At 35.5% G+C, this 14,462-nt stretch overlaps 1 protein-coding gene across 5 annotated transcripts in view; it reads left to right on the top strand.

Moving 5' to 3' along the window:
* The window catches only part of CNTLN (centlein), a 361,905-nt gene that overhangs the window by 116,828 nt on the left and 230,615 nt on the right, over positions 1–14,462 (top strand). For all 5 annotated transcript variants that reach the window (XM_060102081.1, XM_060102083.1, XM_060102084.1 and 2 more), the window contains exon 6: positions 13,685–13,818. In XM_060102081.1, coding sequence (XP_059958064.1) covers positions 13,685–13,818 — 134 coding nt within the window. The remainder of the gene's footprint in view (positions 1–13,684; positions 13,819–14,462) is intronic.

The raw sequence follows: 14,462 nt of genomic DNA, 5'->3' as shown, positions 1-14,462 counted from the left end.
CCACCGCAACAAAAAGCCTGAGCACTGCAATGAAGAGTAATCCCCACTCGCAGCAAGTAGAGAAAGCATGCGTGCAGCAATGAAGACCCAACACAGCCAAAAATAAATAAATAAAATATAAATAAATTTGTTTAAAAACAGAGAATTAGTGAGCTCAAAGATAGAAATCTTGGAATGATACAGTAGAAGAAGAAAGAGGAGATATAAAAAATGAGGAAATTCTACAGTAGTTATTCAGCTCTTTTAGGAAGGGCAGCAATAGGGTAATGGGTACCCCAGAAAGAGAAGAGAGGGGAAGGGAGCAGAGAATTTATTTATAATAGCCGAGAAATTCCAAAACGTGGGGAAGGAACTAGATACATAAGCCCATGAGGCTAAGAGAACACCTAACTGCCTCATTGCAAAAACCTTGTCCACAAAGAAATCATATTAAAAGCAGCAAGGCAAAAACAACAAATAACACACAAGGGAATCCCCATCAGGATAACAGCTGATCTCTCAGCAGAAACTCTACAAGCCAGAAGGGAGTGGCAGGACATAATTAAAGTGATGAAGGAGAAAAACCTGCAACCAAGATTACTCTACCCAGCAAAGATCTCATTCAGATTTGATGGAGAAATTAAAATGTTTACAGACAAGCAAAAGCTGAGAGAGTTCAGCACCACCAAACCAGCTCTACAACAAATGCTAAAGGAACTTCTCTAGGCAAGAAACACAACAGAAGGAAAAGACCTACAAACACGAACCCAAAACAATTAAGAAAATGGGAATAGGAACATACATATCGATAATTACCTTAAATGTAAATGGACTAAATGCTCCCACCAAAAGACACAGATTGGCTGAATGGATACAGAAACAAGACCCATATATATGCTGTCTACAAGAGACCCACTTCAGACCTAGAGACACATACAGACTGAAAGTAAGGGGATGGAAAAAGATATTCCATGCAAATGGAAACCAAAAGAAAGCTGGAGTAGCAATTCTCATATCAGACAAAATAGACTTTAAAATAAAGACTACTAGAAGAGACAAAGAAGGACACTACATAATGATCAAGGGATCAATCCAAGAAGAAGATATAACAATTGTAAATATTTATGCACCCAACATAGGAGCACCTCAATACATAAGGCAAATACTAACACCCATAAAAGGAGAAATCAACAGTAACACACTCATAGTAGGGGACTTTAACACCCCACCTTCACCAATGAACAGATCATCCAAAATGAAAATAAATAAGGAAACACAAGCTTTAAATGATACATTAAACAAGATTGACTTAATTGATATTTATAGGACATTCCATCCAAAAACAACAGAATACACATTTTTCTCAAGTGCTCCTGGAACATTCTCCAGGATAGATCATATCTTGGGTCACAAATCAAGCCTTGGTAAATTTAAGAAAATTGAAATCATATCAAGTATCTTTTCCGACCACAATGCTATGAGACTAGATATCAATTACAGGAAAAGATCTGTAAAAAATACAAACACATGGAGGCTAAACAATACACTACTTAATAACGAAGTGATCACTGAAGAAATCAAAGAGGAAATTAAAAAATACCTAGAAACAAATGACAATGGAGACACGACGACACAAAACCTATGGGATGCAGCAAAAGCAGTTCTAAGAGGGAAGTTTATAGCAATACAATCCCACCTTAAGAAACAGGAAACATCTCGAATAAACAACCTAACCTTGCACCTAAAGCAATTAGAGAAAGAAGAACAAAAACATCCCAAAGTTAGCAGAAGGAAAGAAATCATAAAAATCAGATCAGAAATAAATGAAAAAGAAATGAAGGAAACGATAGCAAAGATCAATAAAACTAAAAGCTGGTTCTTTGAGAAGATAAACAAAATTGAAAAACCATTAGCCAGACTCATCAAGAAAAAAAGGGAGAAGACTCAAATCAATAGAATTAGAAATGAAAAAGGAGAAGTAACAACTGACACTGCAGAAATACAAAAGATCATGAGAGATTACTATAAGCAACTCTATGCCAATAAAATGGACAACCTGGAAGAAATGGACAAATTCTTAGAAATGCACAACCTGCCAAGACTGAATCAGGAAGAAACAGAAAATATGAACAGACCAATCACAAGCACTGATATTGAAACTGTGTTAAAAAATCTTCCAACAAACAAAAGCTCAGGACCAGATGGCTTCACAGGCGAATTCTATCAAGCATTTAGAGAAGAGCTAACACCTATCCTTCTCAAACTCTTCCAAAATATAGCAGAGGAAGGAACACTCCCAAGCTCATTCTACGAGGCCACCATCACCTTGATACCAAAACCAGGCAAGGATGTCACAAAGAAAGAAAACTACAGGCCAATATCACTGATGAACATAGATGCAAAAACCCTCAACAAAATATTAGCAAACAGAATCCAACAGCACATGAAAAGGATCATACACCATGATCAAGTGGCGTTTATTCCAGGAATACAAGGATTCTTCAATATATGCAAATCAATCAACGTGATACACCATATTATCAAATTGAAGGAGAAAAAGCATATGATCATTTCAATAGATGCAGAGAAAGCTTTCGACAAAATTCAACACCGATTCATGATAAAAACCCTGCAGAAAGTAGGCATAGAGGGAACTTTCCTCAACATAATAAAGGCCATATATGACAAACCCACAGCCAGCATCGTCCTCAATGGTGAAAAACTGAAAGCATTTCCACTAAGATCAGGAACAAGACAAGGTTGCCCACTCTCACCACTCTTATTCAACATAGTTATGGAAGTTTTAGCCACAGCAATCAGAGAAGAAAAGGAAATAAAAGGAATCCAAATCAGAAAAAAGAAGTAAAGCTGTCACTGTTTGCAGATGACATGATACTATACATAGAGAATCCTAAAGATGCCACCAGAAAACTACTAGAGCTAATCAATGAATTTGGTAAAGTTGCAGGATACAAAATTAATGCACAGAAATCTCTGGCATTCCTATACACTAATGATGAAAAATCTGAAAGTGAAATCAAGGAAACACTCCCATTTACCATTGCAACAAAAACAATAAAATACCTAGGTATAAAGCTACCTAAGGAGACAAAACACCTGTATGCAGAAAACTATAAGACACTGATTAAAGAAATTAAAGATGATACAAATAGATGGAGAGATGTACCATGTTCTTGGATTGGAAGAATCAACGTTTTGAAAATGACTCTACTACCTAAAGCAATCTACAGATTCAATGCAATCCCTATCAAACTACCACTGGAATTTTTCACAGAACTAGAACAAAAAATTTCACAATTTGTATGGAAACACAAAAGACCCCTAATAGCCAAAGCAATCTTGAGAACGAAAAATGGAGCTGGAGGAATCAGGCTCCCTGACTTCAGACTATACTACAAAGCTACAGTAATCAAGACAGTATGGTACTGGCACAAAAACAGAAATATAGATCAATGGAACAGGATAGAACACCCAGAGATAAACCCACGGACCTATGGTCACCTTATCTTTGATAAAGGAGGCAGGAATGTACAGTGGGGAAAGGACAGTCTCTTCAATAAGTGGTGCTGGGAAAACTGGATAGGGACATGTAAAAGTATGAGATTAGATCACTCCCTAACACCATACACAAAAATAAGCTCAAAATGGATTAAAGACCTAAATGTAAGGCCAGACACTATCAAACTCTTAGAGGAAAACATAGGCAGAACACTCTATGACACAAATCACAGCAAGATCCTTTTTGACCCACCTCCTAGAGAAATGGAAATAAAGACAAAAATAAACACATGGGACCTAACAAAACTTCAAAGCTTTTGCACAGCAAAGGAAACCATAAACAAGACCAAAAGACAACCCTCAGAATGGGAGAAAATATTTGCCAATGAAGCAACTTTCAAAGGATTAATCTCCAAAATTTATAAGCAGCTCATGCAGCTCAATAACAAAAAAACAAACAACCCAATCCAAAAATGGGCAGAAGACCTAAATAGACATTTCTCCACAGAAGATATACGGACTGCCAAGAAACACATGAAAGGATGCTCAACATCTTTACTCTTTAGAGAAATGCAAATCAAAACTACAATGAGATATCATCTCACACCAGTCAGAATGGCCATCATCAAAAAATATAGAAACAATAAATGCTGGAGAGGGTGTGGAAAAAAAACTCTCTTGCACTGCTGGTGGGAATGTGAATTGGTACAGCCACTGTGGAGAACGGTATGGAGGTTCCTTAAAAAACTACAAATAGAACTACCATATAACCCAGCAATCGCACTACTGGGCATATACCCTGAGAAAACCATAATTCAAAAAGAGACATGTACCAAAATGTTCATAGCAGCCCTATTTACAATAGCCCAGAGATGGAAACAACCTAAGTGTCCATCATTGGATGAATGATTAAGGAAGATGTGGCACATATATACAATGGAATATTACTCAGCCATAAAAAGAAATGAAATTGAGCTATTTGTAATGAGGTGGATGGACCTAGAGTCTGTCATACAGAGTGAAGTAAGTCAGAAAGAGAAAGACAAATACTGTATGCTGACACATATATGGAATTTAATTAAAAAAATGTCATGAAGAACATAGGGGTAAGACAGGAATAAAGACACAGACCTACTAGAGAATGGACTTGAGGATGTGGGGAGGGGGAAGGGTAAACTGTGACAAAGTGAAAGAGCGGCATGGACATAAATACACTACCAAACGTACGGTAGATAGCTAGTGGGAAGCAGCCGCATAGCACAGGGAGATCAGCTCGGTGCTTTGTGACTGCCTGGAGGGGTGGGATAGGGAGGGTGGGAGGGAGACGCAAAAGTGAGGGGATATGGGAACATATGTATATGTATAACTGATTAAATTTGTTATAAAGAAAAAAAGAAAAAGAAAAAAAAAACCTTGTCCAAGACACATTATTTTAAAGTTGTCAAAAGTCAATGACAAAGGAAGATTTTGAAATTTAGCCAGGGAAAAAAAGATGGTAACCTACAAAGGAACCCCCATTATGCTATCAGCAGATTTCTGAAACCCTACAGGCCTGGAGGGAGTGGAATGACAGGCTCAAAATACTGAAAGATTAAAAACTGTCACCCAAGAATACTCTGTCCAGCAAAGTTATCATTCAGATATGAAGGAGAAATAAAGATTTTCCCAGGTAAATAAAAGCTTAGAGATCATCAAAACTAGATCTGCCTTACAAGAAATGTTGAAAGGTGCCCTTCTACCAGAAACAAAAAGGCAAAAGTACACAAAAGTTTGAGCAAGGAGATAAATAGAATCAGAAAACTGTAATTAACAGAATTGGCTTTTAAATGCTTTATTATAGCATAAAATTTAAAGGGGGAAAAGTAGAAAAAATAACTATCTACTTCTATTTGCTAACAAACTCACAACATATAAAGGGATAATTCAAGACAACAAAAACCAAAAGGGAAGAGGAAAAGGATGTAATTTATATATGTAAATGAAGATAAGATGCTATCAACAGAAAAAAGAGTACTTTATCTATGAGACGTTTTAGACAAAACTCACAGCAACCACAAAGCATAAATCTAGAGCAGGGACATGAAAAATAAACAAGGAGGAAACTGAGAAAAAAATCATAGAAAACCACCAAACCAAAATGGCAGACGTAAACACAAAGAAAAAGAAATGATGGAGATATAGAGCAACCAGAAAAGAAAAGGTAAAATGACAGTGATTAGTTATCATCTATCAATTATAACTCTTAATGTAATTGATTGAATTCACCACTCAAAAGACACAGAGTGACTGGATGCATTAAAAAACAAGACTCAGGGCTTCCCTGGTTGCTCAGTGGTTGAGGGTCCGCCTGCTGATGCAGGGGACACGGGTTCGTGCCCCGGTCCAGGAAGATCCCACATGCCGCGGAGCGGCTGGGCCCGTGAGCCATGGCTGCTGAGCCTGCGTGTCCGGAGCCTGTGCTCCGCAACGGGAGAGGCCACAACAGCCAGAGGCCCCCGTACCGAAAAAAAAAAAAAGTAAAAAAAAAAAAAAAAAGACTCAAGTATATATTGTTTCCAGGAGACTCATCTTAGCTCTAAAGACGAATGTAAGGTAAATGTGAAGGGACTGACTATGATACTCCAAGCAAATGACAACCAAAATAAGTGGATGTAGCCATACCCATGTCAGACAAAATAGACTTCAAGCCAAAAAAGGTAACAAGAGACAAAATTGAACAGTATATAATGATAAAGGGGACAATTCATCAAGAAGATATAATATTTATATATGCCTCTAACATAGAAGCACCGAAATATATAAAACAGTTATTAGTAAAACTAAAAGGAGCAATTGACACTAACATAGTAATAGTAGGGGACTTTAACACCCCACTTGCATCAGTGGATAGTTCATCCAGGCCAAAAGTCAACAAGGAAACAGTGATCTTAAATGATACATTAGACCAAATGGATTTGATAGATTTCTACAGGATATTCAGTCCAAATGCAGCAGAATGCATATTCTTCTCAAGTGTACATGGAACTTTCTCAAAGTTAGACCATATATTGGGACACAAAGCAAGTCTCAAGAAATGTAAGAAGATTGAAATCATATCAAGCATCTTTTCAGTGGTATGAAACTAGAAATCAACTACAAGAAGAAAGCTGGAAAAAATCACAAATATGTGGAGAATGAACAACATGCTACTAAGCAACTATTGGGTCAACAAAAAATCAAAGGAGAAATCAAAATTTATTTGAAGATGAATGGAAAGGAAAATAGGACAAACCAAAATCTGTTGGAGGCAGCAAAAGCAGTACTAAGGGAGAAGTTTATAGACATTCAGGCCTACCTTAAGAAACAAGAAAAATCTCAGTTGAACAATCTAACCTTACATCTAAAGGAACTGGAAAAATAATAACAAATGTAGCCAAAAGTCAGTAGAAGGAAAGAAATAATAAAGATCATAGTGGAAATAAATTAAATGGAGACTAAAAAGACAAAAAAATCAATGAAATTAAGAGCTGGTTCTTTGAAAAGATAAAACCTACAAACCTTTAGCTGGACTCATTAGGGAAAAAAGACAAGGCTCTGGTAGATAAATTTGGAAATGAAAGAGGAGGAATAACAATGGATACCACAAAAATACAAAGGATTATTAGAGCATATTATGAACAGCTATATGCCAACAAGTGGAACAACCTAGGAAAAATAGACAAATGTTTAGAATCATACAGCTTCCAAGACTGAATCATGAAGAAATAGAAAATTTGAATAGACCACATAACTAGTATAGAAATTGAAACAGTAATCAACAAGCTCCCCAGGCCTGGACAACTTCACAAGTGAATTCTACCAAACATTCAAAGAAGATTTAATACCTATTCTTCTCAAACTCTTCCAAAAAACAGAAGAGGAGGCAATGATTCCTAACTCAGTTTATTAGGCCAACATCACTCTCATACCAAAACCAGACAAAGACAGCACACAGAAAAAGAAAATTACAGGCCAATATCTTTGATGAACATAGATGCAAAAATTCTGAACAGAATATTAGTAAGCCAAGTAAAATAATACATTAAAAGAATCACCACCATGATCAAGTGGGATTTATCCCAGGGATGGAAGGAGGTTTCAACATCTGAAAATCAATCAACGTGATACATCACATCAACAAAAGGATGAAGACCATATGATTACCTCAATAGATGCAGAAAAAGCATTTGACAAGATTCAACACCGATTTTTGATAAAAACTCTCAACTAAATGTTTATAATAGTAACATACCTCATCATAATGAGAGCTGTAAATGACAAGCCCACATCTAACATCATACTCAATGGTGAAAAACTAAAAGCTCTCTCTCTTATATCAGGAACAAGACAACAAGACAAAGAGGCCACTCTTGCCACTCTTATTTAACATAGTATTGGAAGTCCTAGTATTGCAAGTCCTAGCCAGAGCAATTAGGCAAGAAAAGGAAATAAAAGGAATCCAAATTGGAAAGAAAGGGATAAAACTCTCACTGTTTGTGCATGACATGATTTTATATAGAGAGAACCATAAAGACTCCACAAAAAAGGCTATTAGAAAAAATAAATACGGCAGAGTTGCAGGGTATAAAATCCACATACAAAACTCTGTTACGTTTGTATATGCTGACAATGATCTAGCAGAAAGAGAAATTAAGAAAAGTCATATTTATAATCACAACAAAAAGAATGAAATACATCAGAATAAATTTAACCAAGGAGTTGAAAGACCTGAACACTAAAAACTGTAAGACATTGTTGCTAGAAATTGGAGAAGACACATAAATTGAAAAATATTTTATGCTTATGAGTTGGAAGAATTAGCATTGTTAAAATACCCGTACTACCTAAAACAATATATAGCTTCAGTTCAATCTGTTTCCAAGTCACAAGGACATTGTTCACAGAAATAGAACAAAAGTTTCTAAAATTTATAATGGAACCACAAAAGACCCTGAATAGCCAAAGCAATTCTGAGAAAAAAGAACAAAGCTGGAGGTATCACAGTCCGTGATTTCCAGCTAGACTACAAAGCCATATTAATCAAAACAACATGATAGGGCCTCCCTGGTGGCGCAAGTGGTTGGGAGTCCGCCTGCCGATGCAGGGGATACGGGTTCGTGCCCTGGTCTGGGAGGATCCCATATGCCGCGGAGCGGCTGGGCCCGTGGGCCATGGCCGCTGAGCCTGCGCGTCCGGAGCCTGCGCGTCCGGAGCCTGTGCTCCGCAACGGGGGAGGCCACAACAGTGAGAGGCCCGCATACCGAAAAAAAAAAAAAAAAAACCATGATATTGTCAGAAAAACAGATACATAGATCAATGGAATAGAATTGAGCACCCAGAAATAAACCCACACATATATAGGCAATTAATATACAACAAAGGAACATATATATATAAAGACATTATAGCCTTTTCAATAAATGGTGTTGGGAAAACTGGACAGCCACATGCAAAAAAATGAAACTAGACCACTGTCCCACACCATACACAAAAATCAACTCAAAATGGATTAAAGACTTAAATGTAAGTCATGAAACCATAAAACTCTGAGGATAACATAGGCATTATGCTCTTTGACACTGGTCTTAACAGTGTCTTTCTGGGTACGTCTTTACAGGCAAGGGAAACAAAAGCAAAAATAAACAAATGGGACTACATCATCCTAAAAAACTTCTGCACAGCAAAGGATACCATGTACAAAATGGAAAGACAATCTACTGAATGGAAAAGACATTTACAAATGATATATCTGATAAAAGGTAAAATCCAAAATATATAAAGAACTCATACAACTCAAGAAATAAACAGTCCAATTAAAAAATGGGCAGAGGACCTGATTATACATTTTTCCAAAGAAGACATACAGATGACCAACAGGCACAGGAAAAGATGTTCAACATCACTAATTATTAGGGAAATGCAAATGAAAACCACAATGAGATATCAGCTCACTCCTGTTAGAATGGCTATTATCAAAAAGATAAGAAATAACAGGTGCTGTTGAGGATGTTGAGAAAAGGGGAGCCTCAGATACTCTTGATGGGAATGTAAATTGGTGCAGCCACTGTGGAAAACTGTATGAAGAGTCCAAAAATTAAGAATAGAGCTACCATATGATTCAGCTACCCCACGTCTGGGTATTTATTCAAAGAATATGAAAACACTAGTTCAAAAAGATATATGCACCATTATGTTCATTGTGACATTATTTACAATAGCTAAGATATAGAAACAACCTGAGTCCCCATCAACCAATAAATGGATAAAGAAGATATGGTATATACACACACACACGCACACATACACACACACACGCACACATACACACACACATATGCACAGAGTAGAATACTACTCAGCCATCAAAAAGCTGGAATCTTGCCATTTGTGACAATATGTATGGACCTTGAGGGTATTATACTAAGTAAAAGAGTCAGATGGAGAACTGTGTGATTTCACTAATATGTGGAATACAAAAAACAAACAGACAAAAAACAAAATAAACTAAAGAGAAACAAACACATAGATACAGAGAACACAGTAGTGATTACCAGGGGAAGTTGTGGTGGTGGGGGGTGAAATGGATAAAAGGGGTTAACTGTATGGTGATGGATGGAAACTAAATTTTGGTGGTGAGCATGCTGTAGGGTATACAGAAGTAGAAATATAACGTTGTACACATGAAACATATAATATTATAAACCAATGTTATCTTAATAAAAATAAATCTAAAATAAAGTAAAAAGAAAAATAATTGTTTCAAAGCAAAAAAAGTTAATAAAAATAAAATTATATACTGTAGCTGTTTTGGGGTTTTGTTTTTTGTTTTGTCTGTTTGTTTGTGTTTGTTTTTATTTTTGGCTGCGCTGCATAGCTTGTGGGATCTTAGTTTCCCGACCAGGGATTGAACTCGCACCCTCAGCAGTGAAAGTGTGGAGTCCTAACCACTGGACCACCAGGGAATTCCCACTGTAGCAGTTTTGGATACTGGTTCCTCACTGCCGTAACATCAGGGCTTGTTGACGTTTGCTCATTGTTTTTTTATTGTTTTCATTGGGCCATTTTAGGAAATCTGTTTCCCATGCTGTTAACAGTCTCTTGTGGTTGCTTTTCATAGAGCACAGACCTGGACACGTACACATTCACCCTGTGATTTTATCAGGGCTCTACTTCACTGTTCTCTTGATTTGTCTGTTCATGTGTCTGTCTCCTGATTTGTCTGTTAATATGTTTGTTTGTTAATATGTCTGTTGGTATCACACCCAGCTGTTGGCCTCCAAAAACTGACTGATTATATTCTTCTATTGTTTTTGTCAGTGTCCTGGGACACAAATTGCTCCACAGTCTAATCTAATTAAATCTTGGCCTCTCCATAGGGTTTTTTTAAAAATTGTGGTTAAGTAATATAACATAAAATTTAGAATCTTTCATCATTTTAAGTATACAGTTCAGCAGTGTTAAGTATATACACATTGGTATGCAACCAAGTTTCAGAAACATTTCATCCTTCAAAAGTGAAACTATATTCAAAAACAACTTCCCATTTCTCCTCCCCCCAGCTCCAGGCATCCACTAGTCTGCTTTGTGTCTCTATAAGATTCTTCATATAAGTGGAGTCATACATTATTTTTTGTAAGTGGCTTGTTTGGCTTTCCATAATTATCTCAAGGTCCATCCATGTTCTTTCATATGTCAAAATTTCCTTCCTTGTTTCTTGTGGTAAAAAGCACATAACATGAAATTTACCATCTTAACCGTTTTTAAGTGTACAGTTCAGTAGTGTTAACCATATTTACATTGCTGTGAAAGAGATCTCCAGAACTTTGTTGAACTTTGTTGACTTCAAGACCTGAAACTCTGTTTTTTAATAACAACTGCTTAGTGCTCCCTTACCCTAGTCCTTGGTAACTACCATTCTATTCTGTGTATCTATTAATTTGACTACTTTAGATACTTGATATAAGTGGAGTCATCTGGTATTTGTCCTTTTGTGACTGATTTGTTTCATTAGGCATAATGTCCTCAAGGTTCATCCATGTGGTAGCATGTGACAGGCTTTCCTTTCTTTTGGGGGCTGCATTGTGCTTCATTTTATGTGTATAGCACGTTTTGTTTATTCATTTGACATTTAGGTTGCTGCCACTTGGCTATTGTGAATAGTGCTGCTACGAACATGGGTTTACAGATATCTCTTCAAGACCCTGCTTTTAGTTCTTTTGAATGTATACCCAGATGTGGATTATATGGTGGTTCTGTTTTTTATGTTTTGAGGAACCCCCCCATACTGGTTTTGAGAGTATTTTTACAGTCCCAACAACACACAAAGGTTCCTACTTCTTCGTGTCCCAGTGAACACCTGTTATTTTCTGCCTTCCCTTCCTTTCTCTCATTTCCCTTTCGTTCCATGTTTCCTTCTTTCTTTCTCTCTTCATCCACCCACACACCCACCTATATATCTATCATTACTCTTTTTTAATAAATGGGAATTTAAGAAGTATAGATATACCTCAGAGATATTGTGGGTTTGGTTCCAGACTGCCACAATAAAGTGAATATTGCAATGAAGTAAGTCACAAATTTTTTGGTTTCCCAGTGCACATAAATGTTATGTTTACACTATACTGTAGTCTGTTAAGTGTGCATAACATTATGTCTAAAACAACAGTTTATATATCTTACTTAAAAAATATTTTATTGCTAAAAACAGCTAACTGTCATCTGAACCTTTAGCAAGTTGTAGTAGTAACATCAAATATCATTCACCACAGGTCACCATAACAAATATAATAATAACGAAAGAGTTTGAATTACCAGAGTATGGCACTGAGACATGAAGTGAGCAAATGTTGGAAAAATGGCATTGATAGACTTGTTTGATGCAGGGTTACCACAGTCCTTCAATTTGTAAAAAAAAAATGCAATATCAGTGAAGTGCAATAAGGGGAAACATGATAAAATGAGATATGCATGTACTCACAGTGCTATCTTGGCTGAAAGCCAATACTTTTATCTTCAGAAGTTCATTCTAGTTGCTGCAGGGAGAATATATGAGGTATGGGTGCATTGCTAGAGTAGATTTTTAGTGCTTGACCTAAAGCTTGTTGCTCGCTTTTGTAAATAATGAATGTATAGTGTATTTTGGGGTATCCTCTACTTTTAGATAAAATATTTATTTAATATTTTATGAAAATAAATTAATTTTATAATATATTTTTGAGTAAAAATATTTTTGAAAAAATGTACATAAGTTTTTTTTAACATTTTTATTGGAGTATAATTACTTTACAGTGGTGTGTTAGTTTCTACTGTGTAACAAAGTGAATCAGCTATACATATACATATATTCCCATTTCTCCTCCCTCTTGCATCTCCCTCCCACCCTCCCTATCCCATCTCTTTAGGTGGACACAGAGCACCCAGCTGATCTCCCTGTGTCATGCAGCTGCTTCCCACTAGCTATCTACTTTACATTTGGTAGTGTATATATGTCCATGCCACTCTCTCACTTTGTCCCAGCTTCCCCTTCCCCCTCCCTCAAGTCCATCCTCTACATCTGCATCTTTATTCTTTATACATCAGTTTTAAAATTGTTTCAAAATGAAAAAAAGATTTAGAGAGTTATCAGGAGGAAAAGACCAACTTTGAACTTTAGGTGAAATTTCACCACAATCAAGTGAACTCAGCATGATCTGAACCTGAAACATTGTAAAATTATTTTTATTTTTTTGCTGCACCATTTTTTCTTCTCTGAGTGTATCTGCATTTAAAATTGAGGAAATAATAAAATATCTATTTGTTTTGAGTAATATTTAAGTAAATGAGCTCATTTTTTTTGTTCATTTTAATTAACTTTTTTCATTGTATAATACTTCCTTTATTGTAATTTTAATAAGTAAATTTACATAGATTTTCAAGTTTATTAGCTTCAGATTCTTAACTTTCACACTAGGAGACGTTGATACTTTTACAGTTTCTGAAAAAAGTAACCTGTGACTGGTGTAAAATTTATTGATTGTATTAACATTTTTTAATTTAATGAAACAAAAGTAAAATTTAAAGCACTACTGATTTTTCACTGTTATTTTGTGGATTAGTTAAATATAACAGACTTTTAATTTTATTTATTTATTTGATATTTATATTTGTGATATGAGTGCTCTAATTTTAGGTCTTTGAAGACAGTTTAATCGAAGCAAGGAAAGAAATTGAAGTATCACAGAGTAAATATAATGCTGTATCATTACAGTTGAATAATAAACAGACTGAACTTATCCAGAAGGATATGGATATTACCCTGGTCAGGCAAGTATACTCACTACTTAATTTAACATTTTAGAAATGTCCTTTGTTATGCAGAATGCCAGCATTTTTGTTTATTATTAACACCCTAAAATGACAATATATGTCTTCTGTGAGTACTTATGTCTGTGCATTGAAACTATCTAAAATTAATGGGGACAATCAGGGGTTTCACAGGACTGGAAAGAATCATGCTCAAAGAGTAGCCTTGGTTCAGTTTTTAACAAGGAGGATGCATTCATTCCTTGTTTCCTTCTAAAATTCCTACCCATGCATTATGTAATATTATTGTTATAATGAATAATAAATGAGTGATCCAGTTTTGACGTTTTATTTTATTATGTTCTAAATAGTTTTAGTTTGTGAAATATTCTTTCTATATCAAAATAGTTAATTTTGTAGCACTACTTATAAAGTGGAAGTACTTGAAAAACTTTTTAAGTGTTTTGAGAGATGTTAAACTACCTATTAATTTATTTTGTAATAATCTTTATCAGAAAGTATTGTTAGAACAGACCATAAATATATATATATACACATATACATACATATGTTATACATATATACACATGTTTGTATGTTTGTACATTTTAAAATTTGAACTAATTAAAATAAATCATACAAAGTTTATCACATACCTGTATAAG

This window comes from Mesoplodon densirostris, chromosome 6, assembly GCF_025265405.1.
Source record: "Mesoplodon densirostris isolate mMesDen1 chromosome 6, mMesDen1 primary haplotype, whole genome shotgun sequence".
In the NCBI taxonomy this organism is placed as follows: domain Eukaryota; kingdom Metazoa; phylum Chordata; class Mammalia; order Artiodactyla; family Ziphiidae; genus Mesoplodon; species Mesoplodon densirostris.
The sequence above is the reverse complement of the archived record's forward strand: the minus strand, read 5'-3'. Positions and strand labels throughout refer to the sequence as shown.